The following is a 23950-nucleotide window of genomic DNA, read 5'->3' on the forward strand; positions in this document are numbered from 1 at the left end:
TCATCCATCTCCAGGAGTCAGGAGGGCGGAGCAGGACCCCTCCCCCCATCACAGAGCCTCCCCCTCACCCCCTGATACATGAGCAGAAGATCCTAGAACTCACCCACAAGATGATGGAGCTGCTGACTGGAGAGGTGACACTGCTGGGAATGCTGGGAAATTCTCCAGTAACAGCACTGGAGGGGTCTGGGTGATGACGATGTCATTGTGTTGTCAGGTTCCTGTAAGGTGTCAGGACGTCACTGTCTATTTCTCCATGGAGGAGTGGGAGTATATAGAAGGACACAAGGACCTGTACAAGGAGGCCATGATGGAGGAGCACCAGCCTCTTATATCACAGGGTAAGACCCGTCATGTGCAGTGTGTACACGTGTGTGCAGTGACATGTAATGGAGGAGCACCAGCCTCTTATATCACAAGGTAAGAGCCGTCATGTGCAGTGTATACACGTGTGTGCAGTGACATGTAATGGAGGAGCACCAGCCTCTTATATCACAGGGTAAGAGCCGTCATGTGCAGTGTATACACGTGTGTGCAGTGACATGTAATGGAGGAGCACCAGCCTCTTATATCACAGGGTAAGACCCGTCATGTGCAGTGTATACACGTGTGTGCAGTGACATGTAATGGAGGAGCACCAGCCTCTTATATCACAAGGTAAGAGCCGTCATGTGCAGTGTATACACGTGTGTGCAGTGACATGTAATGGAGGAGCACCAGCCTCTTATATCACAGGGTAAGAGCCGTCATGTGCAGTGTATACACGTGTGTGTAGTGACATGTAATGGAGGAGCACCAGCCTCTTATATCACAAGGTAAGACCCGTCATGTGCAGTGTATACACGTGTGTGCAGTGACATGTAATGGAGGAGCACCAGCCTCTTATATCACAAGTTAAGACCTTTCATGTGCAGTGTATACACGTGTGTGCAGTGACATGTAATGGAGGAGCCCAGCCTCTAATATCACAAGGTAAGAGCCGTCATGTGCAGTGTATACATGTGTGTGCAGTGACATGTAATGGAGGAGCACCAGCCTCTTATATCACAAGGTAAGAGCCGTCATGTGCAGTGTATACACGTGTGTGCAGTGACATGTAATGGAGGAGCACCAGCCTCTTATATCACAAGGTAAGAGCCGTCATGTGCAGTGTGTGCAGTGACATGTAATGGAGGAGCACCAGCCTCTTATATCACAAGGTAAGAGGCGTCATGTGCAGTGTATACACGTGTGTGCAGTGACATGTAATGGAGGAGCACCAGCCTCTTATATCACAAGGTAAGAGCCGTCATGTGCAGTGTATACACGTGTGTGCAGTGACATGTAATGGAGGAGCACCAGCCTCTTATATCACAGGGTAAGAGCCTTCATGTGCAGTGTATACACGTGTGTGCGGTGATATGTAATGGAGGAGCACCAGCCTCTTATATCACAAGGTAAGAGCCGTCATGTGCAGTGTATACACGTGTGTGCAGTGACATGTAATGGAGGAGCACCAGCCTCTTATATCACAAGGTAAGAGCCGTCATGTGCAGTGTATACATGTGTGTGCAGTGACATGTAATGGAGGAGCACCAGCCTCTTATATCACAGGGTAAGAGCCATCATGTGCAGTGTATACACGTGTGTGCAGTGACATGTAATGGAGGAGCACCAGCCTCTTATATCACAAGGTAAGACCCGTCATGTGCAGTGTATACACGTGTGTGCAGTGACATGTAATGGAGGAGCACCAGCCTCTTATATCACAAGGTAAGACCTTTCATGTGCAGTGTATACACGTGTGTGTGCAGTGACATGTAATGGAGGAGCACCAGCCTCTTATATCACAGGGTAAGAGCCGTCATGTGCAGTGTATACACGTGTGTGCAGTGACATGTAATGGAGGAGCACCAGCCTCTTATATCACAGGGTAAGAGCCGTCATGTGCAGTGTATACACGTGTGTGCAGTGACATGTAATGGAGGAGCACCAGCCTCTTATATCACAGGGTAAGAGCCTTCATGTGCAGTGTATACACGTGTGTGCGGTGATATGTAATGGAGGAGCACCAGCCTCTTATATCACAAGGTAAGAGCCGTCATGTGCAGTGTATACACGTGTGTGCAGTGACATGTAATGGAGGAGCACCAGCCTCTTATATCACAAGGTAAGAGCCGTCATGTGCAGTGTATACATGTGTGTGCAGTGACATGTAATGGAGGAGCACCAGCCTCTTATATCACAGGGTAAGAGCCGTCATGTGCAGTGTATACACGTGTGTGCAGTGACATGTAATGGAGGAGCACCAGCCTCTTATATCACAAGGTAAGACCCGTCATGTGCAGTGTATACACGTGTGTGCAGTGACATGTAATGGAGGAGCACCAGCCTCTTATATCACAAGGTAAGACCTTTCATGTGCAGTGTATACACGTGTGTGTGCAGTGACATGTAATGGAGGAGCACCAGCCTCTTATATCACAGGGTAAGAGCCGTCATGTGCAGTGTATACACGTGTGTGCAGTGACATGTAATGGAGGAGCACCAGCCTCTTATATCACAGGGTAAGAGCCGTCATGTGCAGTGTATACACGTGTGTGCAGTGACATGTAATGGAGGAGCACCAGCCTCTTATATCACTATGTAAGAGCCGTCATGTGCAGTGTATACATGTGTGTACAGTGACATGTAATGGAGGAGCACCAGCCTCTTATATCACAAGGTAAGAGCCGTCATGTGCAGTGTGTACACGTGTGTGCAGTGACATGTAATGGAGGAGCACCAGCCTCTTATATCACAAGGTAAGAGCCGTCATGTGCAGTGTATACACGTGTGTGCAGTGACATGTAATGGAGGAGCACCAGTCTCTTATATCACAGGGTAAGAGCCGTCATGTGCAGTGTATACACGTGTGTGCAGTGACATGTAATGGAGGAGCACCAGCCTCTTATATCACAAGGTAAGAGCCGTCATGTGCAGTGTATACACGTGTGTGCAGTGACATGTAATGGAGGAGCACCAGCCTTTTATATCACAAGGTGAGATCCATCATGTGCAGTGTATACACGTGTGTGCAGTGACATGTAATGGAGGAGCACCAGCCTCTTATATCACAGGGTAAGAGCCGTCATGTGCAGTGTATAAACGTGTGTGCAGAGACATGTAATGGAGGAGCACCAGCCTCTTATATCACAGGGTAAGAGCCGTCATGTGCAGTGTATACACGTGTGTGCGGTGACATGTAATGGAGGAGCACCAGTCTCTTATATCACAGGGTAAGAGCCGTCATGTGCAGTGTATACACGTGTGTGCAGTGACATGTAATGGAGGAGCACCAGCCTCTTATATCACAGGGTAAGAGCCGTCATGTGCAGTGTATACACGTGTGTGCAGTGACATGTAATGGAGGAGCACCAGCCTCTTATATCACAGGGTAAGAGCCTTCATGTGCAGTGTATACACGTGTGTGCGGTGATATGTAATGGAGGAGCACCAGCCTCTTATATCACAAGGTAAGAGCCGTCATGTGCAGTGTATACACGTGTGTGCAGTGACATGTAATGGAGGAGCACCAGCCTCTTATATCACAGGGTAAGAGCCGTCATGTGCAGTGTATACAAGTGTGTGCAGTGATATGTAATGGAGGATCTCCACAGTTTCTTCTCACATTACATTAGAGGCTACGTGTTCTTTATATGTCAGTCATGTCCATAGGGCTCCAGTCACATGATGAGAGCGTGTCCTTCTGGCCTCCATCGGGCCGGTATATTAGACTATACTACAGAGATTCAAAGTATACTAGTATTCAGTGGTTCACCCACCTTCTCTCCAAGGACCCGGTGCTCACTCCACGGATTCACCCAAATCCGATTGGGAAAGTGCAAAGTAAATAAATTATTGGAGGGCACTCAATTACCTGAAAACATTCAGCAGGGGATCAGTAAACCTATTTATTACACATAAAATAATCACAGCAATATTCGCTTTAAATATTCGCATGAAACACACACTATAAAATCATGCACGCATATAATCGCATAGGGGTTTGTCCATAAATCCAAATGGTGTACTCGATCCTAATGTAGGGAATCCGAATCTAACTGCAGTATTGATGTACGGTCTTTTTATGCGATCTTATTGCCGCCTTTGATCGCCATGTGTGGCATATATATAGAGCGCGTTCAATAGCCAAGTATAACGTATATCAATGATCAACATCGCATAAATAAATGCATCAATGTAGCCCCATGGGGCAAAGTACGTTACCCCTCTTCTGCCGCCGTATTCAAGTCCTTATTCAGCCTGCTCGACTCACATCGGCGTCCCGTGTGGTCTAAAGGTCTCGAACGCGGCGTCCTACGTAATGGGCACGGCTCTTTGGGGACCTGATAGGTAAATTCGGTCCTAAAGTCCGGACTGTATGCTTTGTATTCGCACAAACGAGGTCCTGAAGGCTGCCTTATAATATCGGCACCTTGGAATTCCGTTAAAGAAGATTTTTACTGTCATGAACCGGACGCGTTTCGGGGATCAAGCCCCTTCCTCAGCGGTAATGACAGCTATTATGTTCACTTTTCCTTATATATCCTTCCTTTATTGCAACAGGGAATTCTGGGGCCTCAGCTGCATTAGGATCCTGATATGGATCACTTCACTGGGCAACATGTCCATTCTCTATGTATATATGCATATAACCGCACGTGCGGTATTCAGTCCAACCTGCGGTACTGATTAGATCCAATACGCACTATAATAAACATGTGATCAAAACCACTTACTGGCACTTTTCGGTCTAAAGTCTCAAAAATCGACAAGCAGTGACCCTGCTTCATATTTATTGCATCAAGACTTCGAGATCCAAAGAAAACTCACTCGCGTTATCTGTGCGTTTTCTATACCGCCAGTGCGTTTTCTACAGCCATCCTGCTGAGTAACAATTTGTAAACAAACCCATATAAAAGGTTTTGAAAAACGCACAGTGTTATAATAAACGCACTTGCGTTATCTGTGCGCTTTTGCGTACATTCATGCTAGATCACAATTTATGGCCTGTACAATAGACTAAAACATTAAAATCACATTAAAACTCATGACTATTGCACAGAACCATACTCTGGAGATGGGTTCCAGAAGTACCAGAGGGGTGGTCTGGCGGGGAGAGGGGATCCAAGTGCTGGAAAAACAGCCTGACTTGTATCCCGTGTCCCCACCGGACAACCCCCCATATGTGTCTGTATCTGGCTCAATCATAGGAACCCAAACAGCTCCAATTCTGCATTTAATCCTTTTGGGGCCAACGTGTCAAACTTGAATATACTCCAAGACTCCTGTCTGGACATACGAATAGTGGGGTTCCGTGTTTGTCGACGTGGGGGGGAAGGAGTGCGTGATTTTCTGACCCTGTGGTTTGGGGGGGTCCCATCTAAAAAAAAGGGGAGAAGCTAGACCCTCAAATCTATTGGAGGTTGGGATGTTGACATGATCCCTTATTCTTATGCTCTCCCCATTTTCTATGGTCCCTACAGTCGTGGCCAAAGGTTTTGAGAATGACACAAATATTAGTTTTCACAAAGTTTGCTGCTAAACTGCTTTTAGATCTTTGTTTCAGTTGTTTCTGTGATGTAGTGAAATATAATTACACGCACTTCATACGTTTCAAAGGCTTTTATCGACAATTACATGACATTTTTGCAAAGAGTCAGTATTTGCAGTGTTGGCCCTTCTTTTTCAGGACCTCTGCAATTCGACTGCGCATGTTCTCAATCAACTTCTGGGCCAATTCCTGACCGATAGCAACCCATTCTTTCATAATCACTTCTTGGAGTTTGTCAGAATTAGTAGGTTTATGTTTGTCTACCCGCCTCTTGAGGATTGACCACAAGTTCTCAATGGGATTAAGATCTGGGGAGTTTCCAGGCCATGGACCCAAAATGTCAGCGTTCTGGTCCCCGAGCCACTTAGTTATCACTTTTGCCTTATGGCACGGTGCTCCATCGTGCTGGAAAATGCATTGTTCTTCATCAAACTGTTGTTGGATTGTTGGAAGAAGTTGCTGTTGGAGGGTGTTTTGGTTCCATTCTTTATTCATGGCTGTGTTTTTGGGCAGAATTGTGAGTGAGCCCACTCCCTTGGATGAGAAGCAACCCCACACATGAATGGTCTCAGGATGCTTTACTGTTGGCATGACACAGGACTGATGGTAGCGCTCACCTTTTCTTCTCCGGACAAGCCTTTTTCCTGATGCCCCAAACAATCGGAAAGAGGCTTCATCGGAGAATATGACTTTGCCCCAGTCCTCAGCAGTCCATTCACCATATTTTCTGCAGAAGATCAATCTGTGCCTGATGTTTTTTGGAGAGAAGTGGCTTCTTTGCTGCCCTTCTTGACACCAGGCCATCTTCCAAAAGTCTTCGCCTCACTGTGCGTGCAGATGCGCTCACACCTGCCTGCTGCCATTCCTGAGCAAGCTCTGCACTGGTGGCACTCCGATCCCGCAGCTGAATCCTCTTTAGGAGACGATCCTGGCGCTTGCTGGACTTTCTTGGACGCCCTGAAGCCTTCTTAACAAGAATTGAACCTCTTTCCTTGAAGTTCTTGATGATCCTATAAATTGTTGATTGAGGTGCAATCTAAGTAGCCACAATATCCTTGCCTGTGAAGCCATTTTTATGCAACGCAATGATGGCTGCACGTGTTTCTTTGCAGGTCACCATGGTTAACAATGGAAGAACAGTGATTTCAAGCATCACCCTCCTTTTAACAGGTCAAGTCTGCCATTTTAACCCAATCAGCCTGACATAATGATCTCCAGCCTTGTGCTCGTCAACATTCTCACCTGAGTTAACAAGACGGTTACTGAAATGATCTCAGCCGGTCCTTGAATGACAGCAATGAAATGCAGTGGAAAGTTTTTTGGGATTAAGTTAATTTTCATGGCAAAGAAGGACGATGCAATTCATCTGATCACTCTTCATAACATTCTGGAGTATATGCAAATTGCTATTATAAAAACTTAAGCAGCAACTTTTCCAATATTTATGTAATTCTCAAAACTTTTGGCCACGACTGTACATTGGGATTAGTGTTTGTTGTTTTACTAGTTTCCTGTTTGTTTTTCCCCGTATGTTTTAGTTTTTTTGATTTTCTGTTTATGATCTCCCCCTCTAAATTATGGCAAATTCTCTCTTTCCATCTCTGCACATCCTCTGTATCTGGAAAAAGTTCTATCTCTTTCCTCAGGGTGGAAATCTGGTCCGCGAACTGTTCTGTCATTTGGGATCTCCTAGTGATCACCATTTGGATCAGAACTTGAGATTGTGTTCTTAGGAACAGATCCCACTCCTTTTGGAAATTCTCATCCACCAAATCAGAGGCTGCACTTGGATCCCCTCTCCCCGCCAGACCACCCCTCTGGTACTTCTGGAACCCATCTCCAGAGTATGGTTCTGTGCAATATTCATGAGTTTAAATGTGATTGTAATGTTTTAGTATATTGGTCAGACCATAAATTGTGATCTAGCATGAATGTACGCAAAAGCGCACAGATAACGCAAGTGCGTTTTTTATAACACTGTGCGTTTTTCAAAACCTTTTATATGGGTTTGTTTACAAATTGTTATTCAGCAGGATGGCTGTAGAAAATGCACTGGCGGTATAGAAAACGTATAGATAACGCTAGTGCGTTTTCTTTGGATCTCGAAGTCTTTATCACGACCGGCGTGCCTATCACATACGTGACACAAAGGGAGGGAAAAGGGGAGGCTCTGTCCAAGGGAGAGGGAAAGGTGGTGACCCCTATCTCACCTTGAGGCTGGCACCTGACTGCCCTGACGTCCCTAGACGGGTTCCTCACCCCTACGCCGATCGCGTGCCTAAAACCCTGGCTTTCCCTAAGATGAGCCCTAGATAGTGAATAGGGCGGTGGGAACACTAGTCCGCACCACTAACTCTAAAGGAAAACACCAAGGGGAGGACAGACAATACAGACAACATATAATCCCAGGTGGGCGACAACAGGAGACAACAAAAAGCCCAACAGGGATCCGGAGGGTAACACTTTGGAACAACAACCAGGAATCACAGCTCCAGTGGGTCAGTATAGAAGTCCAGGCAGGAAGCTCTATATCTGGCAACCAGAGAAGTGTGAGAGGAGAATATAAGGAGGTTGGGAGTGACAGACAAGAAACAGCTGAGGAGGAGAAGCTACGGATCCCTGAGTGAGACAAAAAGGATAGTAAGGCAAACACAGAAAACTATCATTAAGAAACAGCATGATCTTTAGACATAGAGCGCGCAGCCACCCGCTGCAACTTCCTGACCCCGGGTATAACGGAGTCAGACGTGGCTCCCATATTTTTCAAGTTAGCTTGCACCTTCTGCCATACAGATGAAAGAGATGAAGAAAACCGTTCCGCTTCGGGAACCCCAGAAGACCCCCCCTCTTTGAAAGTACAGAATTGGGGATGAAAACCATATGCACCAAGAAATGGTGACTTGCCCGTGGATTCCTGACGGCGATTATTTATGGCAAACTCGGCTAACGGTAAATATGATGACCACACCTCTTGATTTTCAGACACAAAACACCTTAGATATGTCTCAAGGTTTTGGTTGGTACGCTCAGTCTGTCCATTCGACTGAGGATGGAAAGCTGAGGAAAACGACAAGTGTACCCCCAAACGGGAACAAAAAGCTTTCCAAAACTTAGAAATAAATTGGGTTCCCCGATCCGAAACAACATCGGAGGGGACCCCGTGAAGCTTAACGATCTCACTGACGAATACCTGAGCAAGAGTCTTAGCATTAGGAAGTGCGGGTAACGCAATGAAGTGTACCATTTTGCTAAACCTGTCCACTACAACCAAGATAACTGTTTTACCTGCAGACAAAGGTAAGTCAGTGATAAAATCCATTGACAGATGTGTCCATGGCCTATTTGGAATGACAAGTGGCAATAAAGACCCTGCAGGACGTGTATGAGAGACTTTCGCGCGTGCACAAGTAGAACAAGTAGACACAAAATCCATTACATCCTGACGCAACCTTGGCCACCAAAAACGACGAGACAATAGCTCCAAGGTTGCTTTACTACCCGGGTGCCCAGCAAGTGCCGAATTAAGATGTTCCTTTAATAATTCGAAACGCAGGTTTAACGGTACAAACAATTTCTCTGAGGGGCAAGAGACCGGGGCGTCCCCCTGGGCCTCTAACACCTTCCCCTCCAGAGCAGAGTGTACAGCAGAGACAACCACTCCTCTTTGTAGAATGGGCACCGGATCACTCACATTACCCCCTCCAGGGAAACAACGAGATAATGCATCAGCCTTGGTATTTTTTGCCCCAGGACGATAGGTAATCACAAAGTTAAACCTGGTAAAAAAAAATAGCGACCACCTAGCTTGTCTAGGAGTGAGGCGCTTAGCTGATTCGAGGTACAGAATGTTTTTGTGGTCCGTAATCACAGTGACAGGGTGGACTGCCCCCTCTAAAAAGTGACGCCATTCTTCAAATGCTAGTTTAATGGCTAACAGTTCCCTATTTCCAATATCATAGTTCTTTTCTGCTGCAGATAGTTTTTTTTTTTAAAAGAAAGCGCAAGGACGCCATTTGCCAGGAGACGGACCCTGAGACAGCACCGCCCCCACTCCAACCTCTGACGCATCGACTTCAACAATAAAAGGCTGGGAGACATCGGGTTGAATTAGAACAGGTGAGGAGGAGAAGCTACGGATCCCTGAGTGAGACAAAAAGGATAGTAAGGCAAACACAGAAAACTATCATTAAGAAACAGTGTGATCTTTAGACATAGAGCGCGCAGCCACCCGCTGCGACTTCCTGACCCCGGGTATAACGGAGTCAGACGTGGCTCTTGACACCCTCGTGACAGTCTTGATGCAATAAATATGAAGCGGGGTCACTGCTTGTCGATTTTTGAGACTTTAGACCGAAAAGTGCTAGTAAGTGGTTTTGATCGCATTTTTATTATAGTGCCTATTGGATCTAATCAATACCGCAGGTTAGACTGAATACTGCACATGCGGTTATATTCATATATACATAGAGAATGGACATGTTGCCCAGTGAAGTGATCCATATCGGGATCTTAATGCAGCTGAGGCCCCAGAATTCCCTGTTGCATTGATATACGTTATGCTTGGCTATTGAACTCGCTCTATATACACTGCGTGCAGAATTATTAGGCAAATGAGTATTTTGACCACATCATCCTCTTTATGCATGTTGTCTTACTCCAAGCTGTATAGGCTCGAAAGCCTACTACCAATTAAGCATATTAGGTGATGTGCATCTCTGTAATGAGAAGGGGTGTGGTCTAATGACATCAACACCCTATATCAGGTGTGCATAATTATTAGGCAACTTCCTTTCCTTTGGCAAAATGGGTCAAAAGAAGGACTTGACAGGCTCAGAAAAGTCAAAAATAGTGAGATATCTTGCAGTGGGATGCAGCACTCTTAAAATTGCAAAGCTTCTGAAGCGTGATCATCGAACAATCAAGCGTTTCATTCAAAATAGTCAACAGGGTCGCAAGAAGCGCGTGGAAAAACCAAGGCGCAAAATAACTGCCCATGAACTGAGAAAAGTCAAGCGTGCAGCTGCCAAGATGCCACTTGCCACCAGTTTGGCCATATTTCAGAGCTGCAACATCACTGGAGTGCCCAAAAGCACAAGGTGTGCAATACTCAGAGACATGGCCAAGGTAAGAAAGGCTGAAAGACGACCACCACTGAACAAGACACACAAGCTGAAACGTCAAGACTGGGCCAAGAAATATCTCAAGACTGATTTTTCTAAGGTTTTATGGACTGATGAAATGAGAGTGAGTCTTGATGGGCCAGATGGATGGGCCCGTGGCTGGATTGGTAAAGGGCAGAGAGCTCCAGTCCGACTCAGATGCCAGCAAGGTGGAGGTGGAGTACTGGTTTGGGCTGGTATCATCAAAGATGAGCTTGTGGGGCCTTTTCGGGTTGAGGATGGAGTCAAGCTCAACTCCCAGTCCTACTGCCAGTTTCTGGAAGACACCTTCTTCAAGCAGTGGTACAGGAAGAAGTCTGCATCCTTCAAGAAAAACATGATTTTCATGCAGGACAATGCTCCATTACACGCGTCCAAGTACTCCACAGCATGGCTGGCAAGAAAGGGTATAAAAGAAGAAAATCTAATGACATGGCCTCCTTGTTCACCTGATCTGAACCCCATTGAGAACCTGTGGTCCATCATCAAATGTGAGATTTACAAGGAGGGAAAACAGTCCACCTCTCTGAACAGTGTCTGGGAGGCTGTGGTTGCTGCTGCACGCAATGTTGATGGTGAACAGATCAAAACACTGACAGAATCCATGGATGGCAGGCTTTTGAGTGTCCTTGCAAAGAAAGGTTATATTGGTCACTGATTTGTTTTTGTTTTGTTTTTGAATGTCAGAAATGTATATTTGTGAATGTTGAGATGTTATATTGGTTTCACTGGTAAAAATAAATAATTGAAATGGGTATATATTTGTTTTTTGTTAAGTTGCCTAATAATTATGCACAGTAATAGTCACCTGCACACACAGATATCCCCCTAAAATAGCTAAAACTAAAAACAAACTAAAAACTACTTCCAAAAATATTCAGCTTTGATATTAATGAGTTTTTTGGGTTCATTGAGAACATGGTTGTTGTTCAATAATAAAATTAATCCTCAAAAATACAATTTGCCTAATAATTCTGCACTCCCTGTAAATGCCACACATGGTGATCAAAGGCGGAAATAAGATCGCTTAAAAAGACCGTACATCAATACTGCAGTTAGATTCGGATTCCCTACATTAGGATCGAGTACACCATTTGGATTTATGGACATACCCCTATGCGATTATATGCGTGCATGATTTTATAGTGTGTTTTTTATGTGAATGTTTTATGCGAATATTTAAAGCAAATATTGCTGTGATTATTTTATGTGTAATAAATAGGTTTACTGATACCCTGCTGGATGTTTTCAGGTAATTGAGTGCCCTCCAATAATTTATATACTACAGAGACGTCTTGTACAATCCGTGTTCTGCATTGTATATATATTGTAGATCATACATGGAGTTTATGGGCAATGTCCGCCCTGTACGACTGTCTCAATAAAATGTGAAAAAATTTGTAGTAAAATTCTTGTCTGGCATTGGCTTTAACCCCTTAAGGACACAGCCTTATTTTACCTTAGGACCAGGGCATTTTTTGCAAATCTGACCAGTGTCTTTGAGAAGTTCGGTATACCACTTTATTTTTTATTTTTAACAATTTTTATTGTTTTTACAATGGTCACATACAGAATAGTAGTATGCACATACATGTAATAAGTAACAATGAGTTATATTGCAAACAATATTCAGACTAAGTCCAATTAAATATTATATGCCTAAGATACATAGGAAGCAAGCTAAATATGTTAGGCTTGAGGTAGACCTGAGAATAAAGTGCAGGCGGAGAACAGATATATAATTCACAGTAATAGTAACTGTGAGTGGAACATAATTAAGTAACAAAACTAAGAAACATAAGGGGCGTTAATAGGTTATTGTATGCCACAAAGCCATAAAAAATTACCATATGGAGATAGTGGAAATGTATGCACTACAGGGGGGGATAAGTCGAGTTACAAATTAAAGTCAAGAGGGTCAAAGGAAGCCTCTGAATTGTTTCCAGGGAGACGAGATAGCTAGAAAAGTGGACCTAGAACGGAGTTCCCAGTGTGAGATCTCTTCAAGCCTATAGATCTGGTCCACTTTTTGTATCCACATGGCCATGTCTGGAACTTCTGGGGAGAGCCAATGGGATGCGACGAGTAACCTGGCAGCAGCCAGGAGTATGAGGAGAAGGGATGAGCGCCACTTATTCATACCTTTAATACCTAAGTTCAGGAGAGCTAATTCAGGGGAGCATGTTAGAGCAGATTTACCTATAAGATTGCATTTACTTATTATTCTGCGCCACCAATCCTTGATGGTTTGGCAGCTCCACCAGATCTGAAAGAAGGAACCTTTAGAGGCTTTACACCTTCAACATATGTCAGAACAGCTAGGGGAGTAAAGGGAGATAGATTTGGGGGTCTTATACCATCTCAGCAGAATCTTATATCCGTTTTCCTGGATGCGGATGCATCTGGATATCTTATGAGGAATCATAAGAGCTGTAGAAATTTCAGTGGGAGATAGGGAGCGACCCAAATCTTTCTCCCCGGAACCAATGATAGCGGGTGACCAGTGTCACTTTAAGTGGTGATAACTTTAAAATGCTTTGACTTATCCAGGCCATTTGTCACCACCAGATCTTTGAGAAGTTCTGATAGACGTTCTTCAGTACCTCCTGCATGATCTTCTTTTGTTTTGCTTTCGTTTTGACATCTCTCCTCCCTCTCCCAGCTGTCATCTATTAGCAGTGATTGCCTCCCTATATATCTCCTCCCCATACTGCCTCACCTTGCGGTTTATACAACTTTCTGGAGTGTGCTGATGCTGCAAGCTGCAACTGATGCTTCTACAGATAAGTCTGTTCATTTATTTGTGTTTTCCTGTTGCCTTGATCCTAGGTGACCCTGACTCCCTCCGTATTAAGTGTAGGGAGCTGGTGGTCGTGTCCCCTCACTATTATAGGGTGTTAAGGTGTCATGCATGCCCTCGTGCCTCGACTGTAATTATCTATCATAGAGATCTTTGCATGGGCTGAATAGACAGGGAGAGCTTCAGGGCTTTAATAGAGGTCACCCTTTTCTTCCTTAGTTTCGGATCAAGCCAGTCAGATCCTTATTTGTAACATCTTGTTTTCTGTTACAACCTCCGTGACACCATTCTGAGATAGTTTTTTCGTCACATATTGTACTTCATGACACTGGTAAAATGAAGTTATTTATAAAAAAAATACAAAATTTACCAAATTTTTTTTAAAAATTGCGAATTTCCAAGTTTCAATTTCTCTACTTCTATAATACATAGTAATACCTACAAAAATAGTTATTACTTTACATTCCCCATATGTCTACTTTATGTTCAGATCAATTTGGGAATGATATTTTATATTTGGGGGATGTTACAAGGCATAGAAATTTAGAAGAAAATCTTGAAATTTTTCAGAAATTTTCAAAAACCCACCAGTTCAGGTCTGAAGTCACTTTGTGAGGCTTACATAATAGAAACCACCCAAAAATGACCCCATTCTAGAAACTTGCGGATCAAGAAAAATCCAACCACCGTTTATTCAGATTCTTTCATTTTACAATGGCAAACTATTCTATCGGATTGCTCTTTTAAATTGATGGAACTGATAGTGCAGCATGAACAAGATACTCTCTCCAACTTGAGGGATGAAATTAAAACAGCACAATATCTATTGTCAGTCCATTCAAATATGCCGACTTTTGTTGAAGCAGATAACCAACTAAAGAGCAACCTCGAGAAAGTAGAAGAGGATCTCATGCTGTTCAAACAAAGTAAATTCAATAGGGACTTACTTGATTATAGCAATAATACAGTTTACACCTGGGCAGAAGCTCGTACTAATACACCACGCTCTATTTTACGGAGATCCCGCTCAAGGCAAAAAAGAACAAGCAGAGTATCATTCAGCTCCACTGAACGTGACTCACAGGAGTCCTCACCTGAGGCCACCGACCTCCCCGTTAACAACATGGAGAAAGATCCCAACCTCCGTGTGACATCCATGGCACAACATAAAAAGGAATAAAAAAACGGAGGGCAGGTCGGAGGCACCGGAAGAAACCACTGCTACCCGTCCAGGCAGAAAAGATAATCGAGGACATACAAGTCCTCAATTTATCGGCGTCCATTATTACATCTCAGCAGGTTAAGGTTCTAAAAAAGGGACAAACGTTCTCACCCACACATCACTTCAACCTTTACCGCACGATTTTGGATGTCAACAAATTTGCCCGGAACCTTACACTGAGGAAGCATTTTCGGGGGGAACCTCTGGGAGATGCACCGGATGCCGCCGTTTCTTCCACCTCGCAAGCTTTACCGGACTCTGACATGAACCAGGGACTTGGCAGTACAGCTCCTTCGGCTGCTTCTGTATGTAACCACAGCAATAAATCTCTTAGTATTAATGCTATGCCTGCATTAGATAGTAACACAATGAGTTTTGCTGATCTGGTTCAATGTAACTCCCTTCAAACTGCCATCAGCGATGAGGGGGGCTACATTAAATCTTCCCTATATTTTAGAACACAAAATAGAGATTTTTATCCCATCCAGTCTCGATCGCCAGCTCTTGATAAATATCAAGAACTGGTGGAGAAAGAATTATGCCTTTTATATGATACCACCAGGGCACAGGGACATTCCAATATGACCCCAGTGGAAAAAACTGCCCTTCGTGACCTAGGGAAGAGGGAAGATATTATTATCAGAGAGGCAGACAAGGGGGGGGGGGGGGGTCTGTGGTCGTTTTAGACAGGGGTTTATATAAATCCCTGGTGTTCGCTATGTTAAGTGACACTAGAGTATATACCCGACTGTCTAGCAATCCACTAAGGGCTTTTCAATCTGAAATGAAGAATCTCTTGGAGCTGGGGCTATCATGTGGTTGCTTCAGTATTAGAGAGAAGGAATACATTTTTGTGGAACACCCTATAGCTTCTATTTTCCATGCGTTACCCAAAGTCCACAAAGATGTATTCCCTCCACCCCTCAGACCGATCGTGGCTGGCATAGGCTCTTATTCTGAGCGTTTTTCTGAGTGGGTGGACTCTTTGCTGCAATCCTTGGTGCCACTTATTCCTGGTTTTCTAAAAGATACGGGGTCAGTGTTACAAGCTTTCTCTGATTTTGAATGGAAGGAGGGATATTCATGGATAACAGCTGACATTACATCTCTTTATACCAATATCCCCCACAATCTAGCAATTGTATCACTTAATTGGTTTTTTGAGCATTATAGTGATTATACTGAGGTACTCAGGGAATATGTTGTCCTGGTGGTGGACTTCCTCCTCAGGCACAATTATTTTCTGTTTGATGAGGCTTTTTTTCTACAGGTGTCGGGGGCTAAGTTCTCTCCCTCCATTGCAAATATTTTTATGGCATGGTGGGAGGGACACTTTCTCCTCATCGACACCTCTCCATTTTTGGACCACTTGCTCTGGTATGGACATTGCATCGATGACCTGCTGATGGTATGGTCTGGTGATGTGGCGTCCATACCGGAGCTTATCGGATATTTCAATTCCAAGGTTGACTGTATACAATTTGTTTTTCAAACTCATGAAACGGAGATTCAGTTTTTGGATCTGTGCCTGAGGGGGAATGTTTCCACCAACAGAGTCAATACGTTTACATATCGGAAACAACTTGCTGGGAATACTATATTACTAGCTCAGTCATGCCACCCCCCCCCCCCCCCCCCCATACCATTCACAGTATCCCTAAGGGCGAACTGATACGTGCCGGTCGGAACTGTCCCGACCAAAAAGCTTTTGAGAGGTAAGCCTCCAACATAACTGATAGACTGCTGCGCAGGGACTATTCACGCACTAATATAGAGCGGGCCATCAAAATGGTCTCAAATATGAATAGACAGTCCCCAGTTTTTCCCAAGCAGTCTGCAATATCCAAACAACTGGGAGATACTGACAGCAGCAAACAGGCCACCTATTTCGTTACACAATTCAGCCAAGAATTTTCTGCCATATGTAGAATCATGAAAAAATATTTCTATGTTCTCAATTTTGATGGTGATTGGTCTGAAATTGTGTCCAACGGAATAAAGTGTGTGGCCAAGAGAGCACCCACCTTGGGTAATATTATCAGCCCGAGTTTTTTCTCAGATGGGAAGAGATCACAAGCCACATGGCTACACTACAAAGGTAGTTTTAAATGTGGACACAAAAAATGCATTTGTTGCCACCATATGACCACTGAGAAAATGTTTAGATCTACTATTAGTGGAAAGGAATGTAATATTCAGTCTTACATTAACTGTAATACCAGACATGTGGTTTATCTTATCACATGTACCATGTGCTCTTTGCAATACGTAGGCTGTACTGTTAATCCGCTAAAAATTCGGATACGTAGACACATATCTGATGTGCCACATTATAGAGACCGTAATGTCTCTGCAGCCAGCCTGCATTTTGCAATTGCACATGCGGGAGATGTGTCCTGTTTAAAGGTTAAAGGCATAGAAAGGGTCCATCTACCGCCAAAGGGGGGGGATCATAGAAGGAAGCTCCTAAACAGGGAGGCCCTCTGGATCTTCCAGCTGGGATCCCGTCAGCCTTATGGGCTTAAAGGGAACCTGTCACCGGGATTTTGGGTATAGAGCTGAGGACATGGGTTGCTAGATGGCTGCTAGCCCATCTGCAATATCCAGTCCCCATAGCTCTGTGTGCTTTTATTGTGTAAAAGAAACGATTTGATACATATGCAAATTAACCTGAGATGAGTCCTGTCCCTGACTCATATGTGCAACAGACTAATAGGTCCTACAGGAGGTGGCCACGCTATTACAATATATAACAAAATTTTTTCAAGGGTCGTACGACCTAAGCGTGGCTTGAATCACCCACTGACTAATTTTTTATTTTGTGTACATAAAACTTATATCTTTATTATTTCAATTTAAAAGTTGAACTCTAAATTAATGATTAAAAGTCCTCAGAATGAGCGGTGAGACTGTTATATATGTTTGTATACCCCTCTTAGTATATGTCACTGGATGGGATAGCTCCTGATACACTTCTCAGGGCTTGCCCAAATCCCTAAATCTTTACAGCAACTTTATATTTAGTTGCATGTATGTCTCTGCTATGAGGGCTCACTCCGCTCTATCTGATTCTAAAATGTAGATGCTCCCGCTTCCCTACATGTTTCGCCGAGCCTTCGGCGTCCTCTGGGGATTTGCATATGTATCAAATCGGTTTTTTTTACACAATAAAAGCACACAGAGCTATGGGGACTGGATATTGTGGATGTGCTAGCGGCCATCTAGCAACCCATGTCCTCAGCTCTATACACAAAATCCCGGTGACAGGTTCCCTTTAATAAACGCCACGATCTCATCTTACAGTACTGACATGAGATTATAGTATTTCCTTTTCTTTTATCTATATGTATTTACCCTTTGATTATTGCTATTCTTTGAACACTGAATTCCATTTATCACTATTGTTTTAGTGTCAGGATTTATACCTAAGCCTCTTTTTCATGTTTGTTTTTGTTTCTGGCATGTAAGGGGTTCTTTTAACTTGGTTGATTTTTATGGGAACAGCTCCTGATGTCTCCTCCTCCCAGGTGATATCTATCAACCTGGGGTTAGTTTGGGATATATCTGGAGGTGCTCCTATTTCATATGTATGTTTGTCATGAGGAAGGACCCACATATCTAAGAGGTCTGAAACGCGTAGACTTACACTTGTATACAGATTTTATAACACTGGGATAAAGTTACAATACTTCACCTGAACTGAGCTGTATATTTCTTCACTATTTCCATTCTAGAAACTACACCCCTCCAGGTATTTAAAACTGATTTTACAAACGTCGTTAACCCTTTAGGTGTTCCACAAGAGGTAATGGCAAATGGTGATAACATTTCAGAACTTTTTTTTGGGGAAAATTTTCAATTTTAATCTATTTTTTCCAGTAACAAAGCAAGGGTTAACAGCCAAACAAAATGCTATATTTATTGCCTTGATTCTGTAGTTTGCAGAAACACCCCATATGTGTCCGTAAACTACTGTACGGCCACACAGCGGGCGTAGAGTGAAAGGTGCGCCGTATGGTTTTTGGAAGGCAGATTTTGCTGGACTGGTTTATTTACACCGTGTCCCATTTGAAGCCCCCCTGATGCACCCCTAGAGTAGAAACTCCATAACAGTGACCCCCATCTAAGAAACTACACCCCTCAAGGTATTTACAATCTTTGTTAACCCTTTAGGTGTTGCACAAGATTTAATAGAAAATTGAGATACAATTTCAAAATTTCACTTTTTTGGCAGATTTTCAAAATTTTTTTCTAGTTACAAAGCAAGGGTTAACAGCCAAACAAAACTCATTATTTATGGCCCTGATTCTGTAGTTTACAGAAACGCCCCATATGTGGTCGTAATCCGCTGTACGGGCACACGGCAGGGCGCAGAAGGAAAGGAATGCCATGCGGTTTTTGGAAGGCAGATTTTGCTGGACTAGTTCTTTTGGACACCATGTCCCATTTGAAGCCCCCCTGATGCACCCCTAGAGTAGAAACTCCAGAAAAGTGACCCCATTTTAAAAACTACGGGATAGGGTGGAAGTTTTGTTGGTACTAGTTTAGGGTACATATGATTTTTGGTTGCTCTATATTACACTTTTTGTGAGGCAAGGTAACAAGAAATAGCTTTTTTGGCACCGTTATTATTTTTTTTGTTATTTACAACATTCATCTAACAGGTTAGATCATGTGGTATTTTTATAGAGCAGGTTGTCACGGACGCGTCGATACCTAATATGTATAAATTTTTTTTATTTATGTAAGTTTTACCTAATGATTTCATTTTTTAAACAAAAAAAAAACATGTTTTAGTGTCTCCATAGTCTGAGAGCCATTATTTTTTTTTAGTTTTGGGGCAAATCTCTTGGGTAGGGTATGATTTTTGCGGGATGAGATGACTGTTTGGCACTATTTTGGGGTGCATATGACTTTTTGATCGCTTGCTATTACACTTTTTGTGACGTAAGATGAAAGAAAAATGGCTTTTTTTACACCGTTTTTATTTTTATTTTTTTACGGTGTTCACCTGAGGGGTTAGGTCATGTGATATTTTTATAGAGCCGATCGATACAGACAAGGCGATACTTAATATGTATACTTTTTTTTTTATTTATGTAAGTTTTACACAATGATTTCATTTTTGAAACAAAAAAAATCATGTTTTAGTGTTTCCATAGTCTGAGAGTCATAGTTTTTTTGGCGATTATCTTGGGTAGGGTATGATTTTTGCAGGATGAGTACTGGTACTATTTTGGTATACATGCGACTTTTTTGGTATACATGCGACTTTTTTGATCACTTTTATTACCTTTTTTGGGAAGTAAGGTGGGCAAAATTTTAATTTCCTCATAGTTTTTATTTTTATGGAGTTCACCGTGCAGGGAAAGTAACATGACCGTTTTATAGATCAGGTCGTTACAGACGTGGCGATACCGAATATGTGTAGTGTATTTCTTATTATTTTTATTTTTATTCAGTGATAAATGTATTTTTTTTTACCTTTTACTTTTTCACTTTTTTTTTACATTTTTTTTGACCCAGACCCACTTGGTTCTTGAAGATCCAGTGGGTCTGATGTCTGTATAATACAGTACAGTACACTATATAGTGTACTGCACTGTATTTCTCTTACACTTTGTCTGAACAGATCTATGCCTTTAGCACAGATCTGTTAAGCACCATGGACAGCAGGATGCCTGAGAAGGCGTCCTGTTTCCATGGGAACATTCCCCGTCTACCACAACTGAGCAGACGGGGAAGAAGAAGGAGGGGGGCTCCCTCCCTCTGTGACACCATCCTGTCTGGGGGCTGCAAAGGCACAGCAGCCCCCCTATGGGAGAGAGAGGGAGCTCCCTGACTGTCTGTTAACCTTTTCCATACAGTGGTCCATACGGACCGTGGTATGGAAAGGGTTAAACGGCTGACATCACAGCACAGATGTCAGCCATTTATACCAGAGTGTCAGCAATATGCTGACACTCTGGTATACCCACTGGACACCAATGAATATTCAAGAGGAGGCGGGCGGGGGATCGCGTTCTCGCCTGCCGCACCGCCCGCCTCCCACACCGCCTGCAACCCCCCCTGCATCACCCGCCGGAATAAATTCATTCAGGGGTGAAAAATCTTTATTTTGGCCATTTTAAAATTTCTGATCAGAATCTGCAGAAAGCGCAGATTCTGCAGACCCCCCCGACGTTGTGACAGGATGCCCACTGAATGATTTCAGCGGGCATCCTGTTCTGATTAACCCCCGCAGCTCTGCAATCTCGTTTTAAACTAATGACGTACTGGTACGTCATGTGTCCTTAAGGACTCTGGAAACATACCGTACCGGTACATCATGTGTCCTTAAGGGGTTAAATTGCTAAATGTGATCATGTTGTCCATCACTTCAGCGATTATCTGCTCATCCCCTTCAGACTGAACGTGTGACTTCTAGCAGTAACTGCATGTCCCAGAATGTTCCAGCTGCATTAGAGCGTGTTCACACAGGGCACATTTATTGTAGATCGTATTATGTAGAGAGAATCTAAATCGCACATCCTCATTCCTATACTTCTGATTCAAAAGGAATGCTGCAAATTGCAAACAGTTGTCGTATCAGAAGTATAGGAATGAGGATGTGCGATTTAGATTCTCTCCACAATATACAATTTATATGCTTTATCTTCTTTTTCCCCCCTCTGAGTCAGCACTCCTCCCCATGTGGCACAGGTGCTTTTAATTAGCAGAAGTCTGCAAAGGGTCTTATAATTCCTACCACATCTCGGTTGGAGTTCCTGAGAAGCTGTGAACAGGTGATACCTTTGCACCAGTTCACATGCGGCGCTGGACTGTGGCCGTCGCTGATTCTGTGCTGTGCTGGTGGAGTGATGGGATCCGAGGCCTGGGTGGCTCTGCCGCACGGTGGGGCCGCGGTGTGGCTGTTGGATCCCGTTGCCTGCTGGAGCGGTGTGGAGGCGCGGTGGTCGCCGCACGACGCCGTGCTATGGTTAGAGTAGGTCCCCACTTAAAAAGAGGCAACCTTGTCGCGGTAAGTGGGCCTATGCTCTTTGATCAAACTGTATACTAATGCCTCTTAATAGTGCACAGCAAATGATTGATACTAGTGCTGTACAGCCATGTTTTATCAAAAGAAATGCTGCAAATTGCAAACAGTTGTCGTATCAGAAGTATAGGAATGAGGATGTGCGATTTAGATTCTCTCCACAATATAAATTTTTTGTAGACATTTCCATGTATTGGGTTGTTTCTGCAGCAGGTGCATGGATTATTACAAGCCACATTCAGGATAGCGTCTGCAGCTGATCTTCTATGTGTGAACTTGCTGGTAGATAACCAGTGACTGATCTGTGCTGCTCTTATAATCTGTCCAAAAAGGGGGGATGTTAAGGTTCCACATATAGAAACAGGCAGGTTCTGCAGGGGCGGGGCTTACGATGCTCCATTGTGACAGAAAAGCCAACCACTAAGTGGTATAGAGGTAGACAGACTTGCGTAGCTGTGCAGCAGATCTGTCCTCCAGCCCAAGCTCCTGTGATGAATGTGGAGCATCTCTAGATTTACTCTGTACGTTTTAAACAGGATTAGTAAATCTGCCCAGTTGTTTACCCAATGGTTGCAGGGTGTCCAGACCATGAGGCAGCAACGCAGCTCCAAACCATGATGTTCCCTCCACCAGACCCAAACCATTAGACCCCACTTCACCAGGTCTAACGATTAGGCCCCCCTCCACCAGCTACAAACCATGATGCTCCTTGTTTTATTCAAATGATGTCTAGTTGCTGTTGAAAGGCAAAATGTGTTGGCAGAGAGCAGGGCTCGTTTCCAGACATGGTCAGGCTTTTTTCAATTTTTTTTGTTTTGTTAAGTCATTATTTACTGTATGTAATAAAAGTCATGACCTGGTGTAAACCAGAATCCTGGACTTTGTCAGGACGTTATAGAAGCTTTGTAAGGCTGAGATCACAAGTGCAGTGTTTTTTGGCCAAAGTCAGGAATGGATTCCAAATGAATGAACACTTCTCCTTCCTGCTGGATCAACTTCCAGCCTAATTGGAATGTTATAGGTTTGTCTACACTGTAGTTTGCAACAAAAAAAAACATTAAAACTTTTCATTTTTATCTTAACAGAAAATCCCAGTAAGAAATATGAAAATGTCATGTTACCACTAGATGAAGATATCCTGCAGCGCTCTTCAGGAGAAAACCTCATTACCCTTAATGTACATCCAGGACTTCACAGTACAGATCTGTCATATAATCCTCCTAATTATGAGGAACTTTCTCCGGACCAATCACAGATTGTTACCGCAAGTACAAGTCAGAAAAGGGTTAAAAGGTTTAATTGTGGTAAAGAATCCACAAACAGCCCAGGACTTTCTACACACCAAAGACATCACAAAGGAGAGAAAATGTATTCATGTTCAGAATGTGGGAAATGTTTTAGACAAAAATCTGATCTTGTTACACATCAGAGAATTCACACAGGAGAGAAACCATATTCCTGTTCAAAATGTGGGAAATGTTATACAGTGAAATCAAATCTGGTTATACATGAGAGAAGTCACATAGGAGAGAAGCCATATACATGTTTAAAATGTGGGAAATGTTTTACAGTTAAATCTAATTTTGTTACACATAAGAGAAGTCACAGAGAGAGGCTGTATTCATGTTCAGAATGTAGGAAATGTTTTAGACAAAAATCACATCTTGTTAGACATGAGAGAATTCACACTGGGGAAAAGCCATATTCCTGTTCAGAATGTGGGAAATGTTTTGCAGAGAAATCCAGTCTTGTTGCACATGAGAGAATTCACACAGGGGAAAAGCCGTATTCATGTTCAGAATGTGGGGAATGTTTTACAGTGAAATCCCGTCTTGTTACACATGAGAGAATTCACAGAGGAGAGAAGCTGTATTCATGTTCAGAATGTGGGCAATGTTTTAAGCAAAAATCGGATCTTGTTAGTCATGAGAGAAATCACAGAAGATTAAGGATACGATCACAATTCCAGAATTTAGACTTTGATTTTGATTCCAATTAAAGAATGACATTACTGAATACCAAACTGATACATAATGGGTAACAGGGATTGTGGCGAAACCAACCTCGCCACTAGGTTTTGGAGGGGCCTGTTTACCAGCCTCTTGCCCCAGGATTATGGGCCCTCTCATCAGCCAGGCCTCATTTGTTCACAAAGGAC

At 43.4% G+C, this 23950-nt stretch overlaps 1 protein-coding gene across 1 annotated transcript; it reads left to right on the forward strand.

Annotated features, from left to right (window-relative positions):
* Positions 1–284: 284 nt before the first annotated feature.
* On the forward strand, positions 285–23950 carry LOC122924986 (gastrula zinc finger protein XlCGF17.1-like). The gene is made up of 2 exons (XM_044276534.1): positions 285–341; positions 22878–23950. Exons 1-2 carry the CDS (start codon positions 308–310, stop codon positions 23789–23791), a joined length of 948 nt encoding a protein of 315 aa, XP_044132469.1. The 5' UTR covers positions 285–307; the 3' UTR covers positions 23792–23950.

This window comes from Bufo gargarizans, chromosome 1, assembly GCF_014858855.1.
Source record: "Bufo gargarizans isolate SCDJY-AF-19 chromosome 1, ASM1485885v1, whole genome shotgun sequence".
NCBI lineage: Eukaryota > Metazoa > Chordata > Amphibia > Anura > Bufonidae > Bufo > Bufo gargarizans.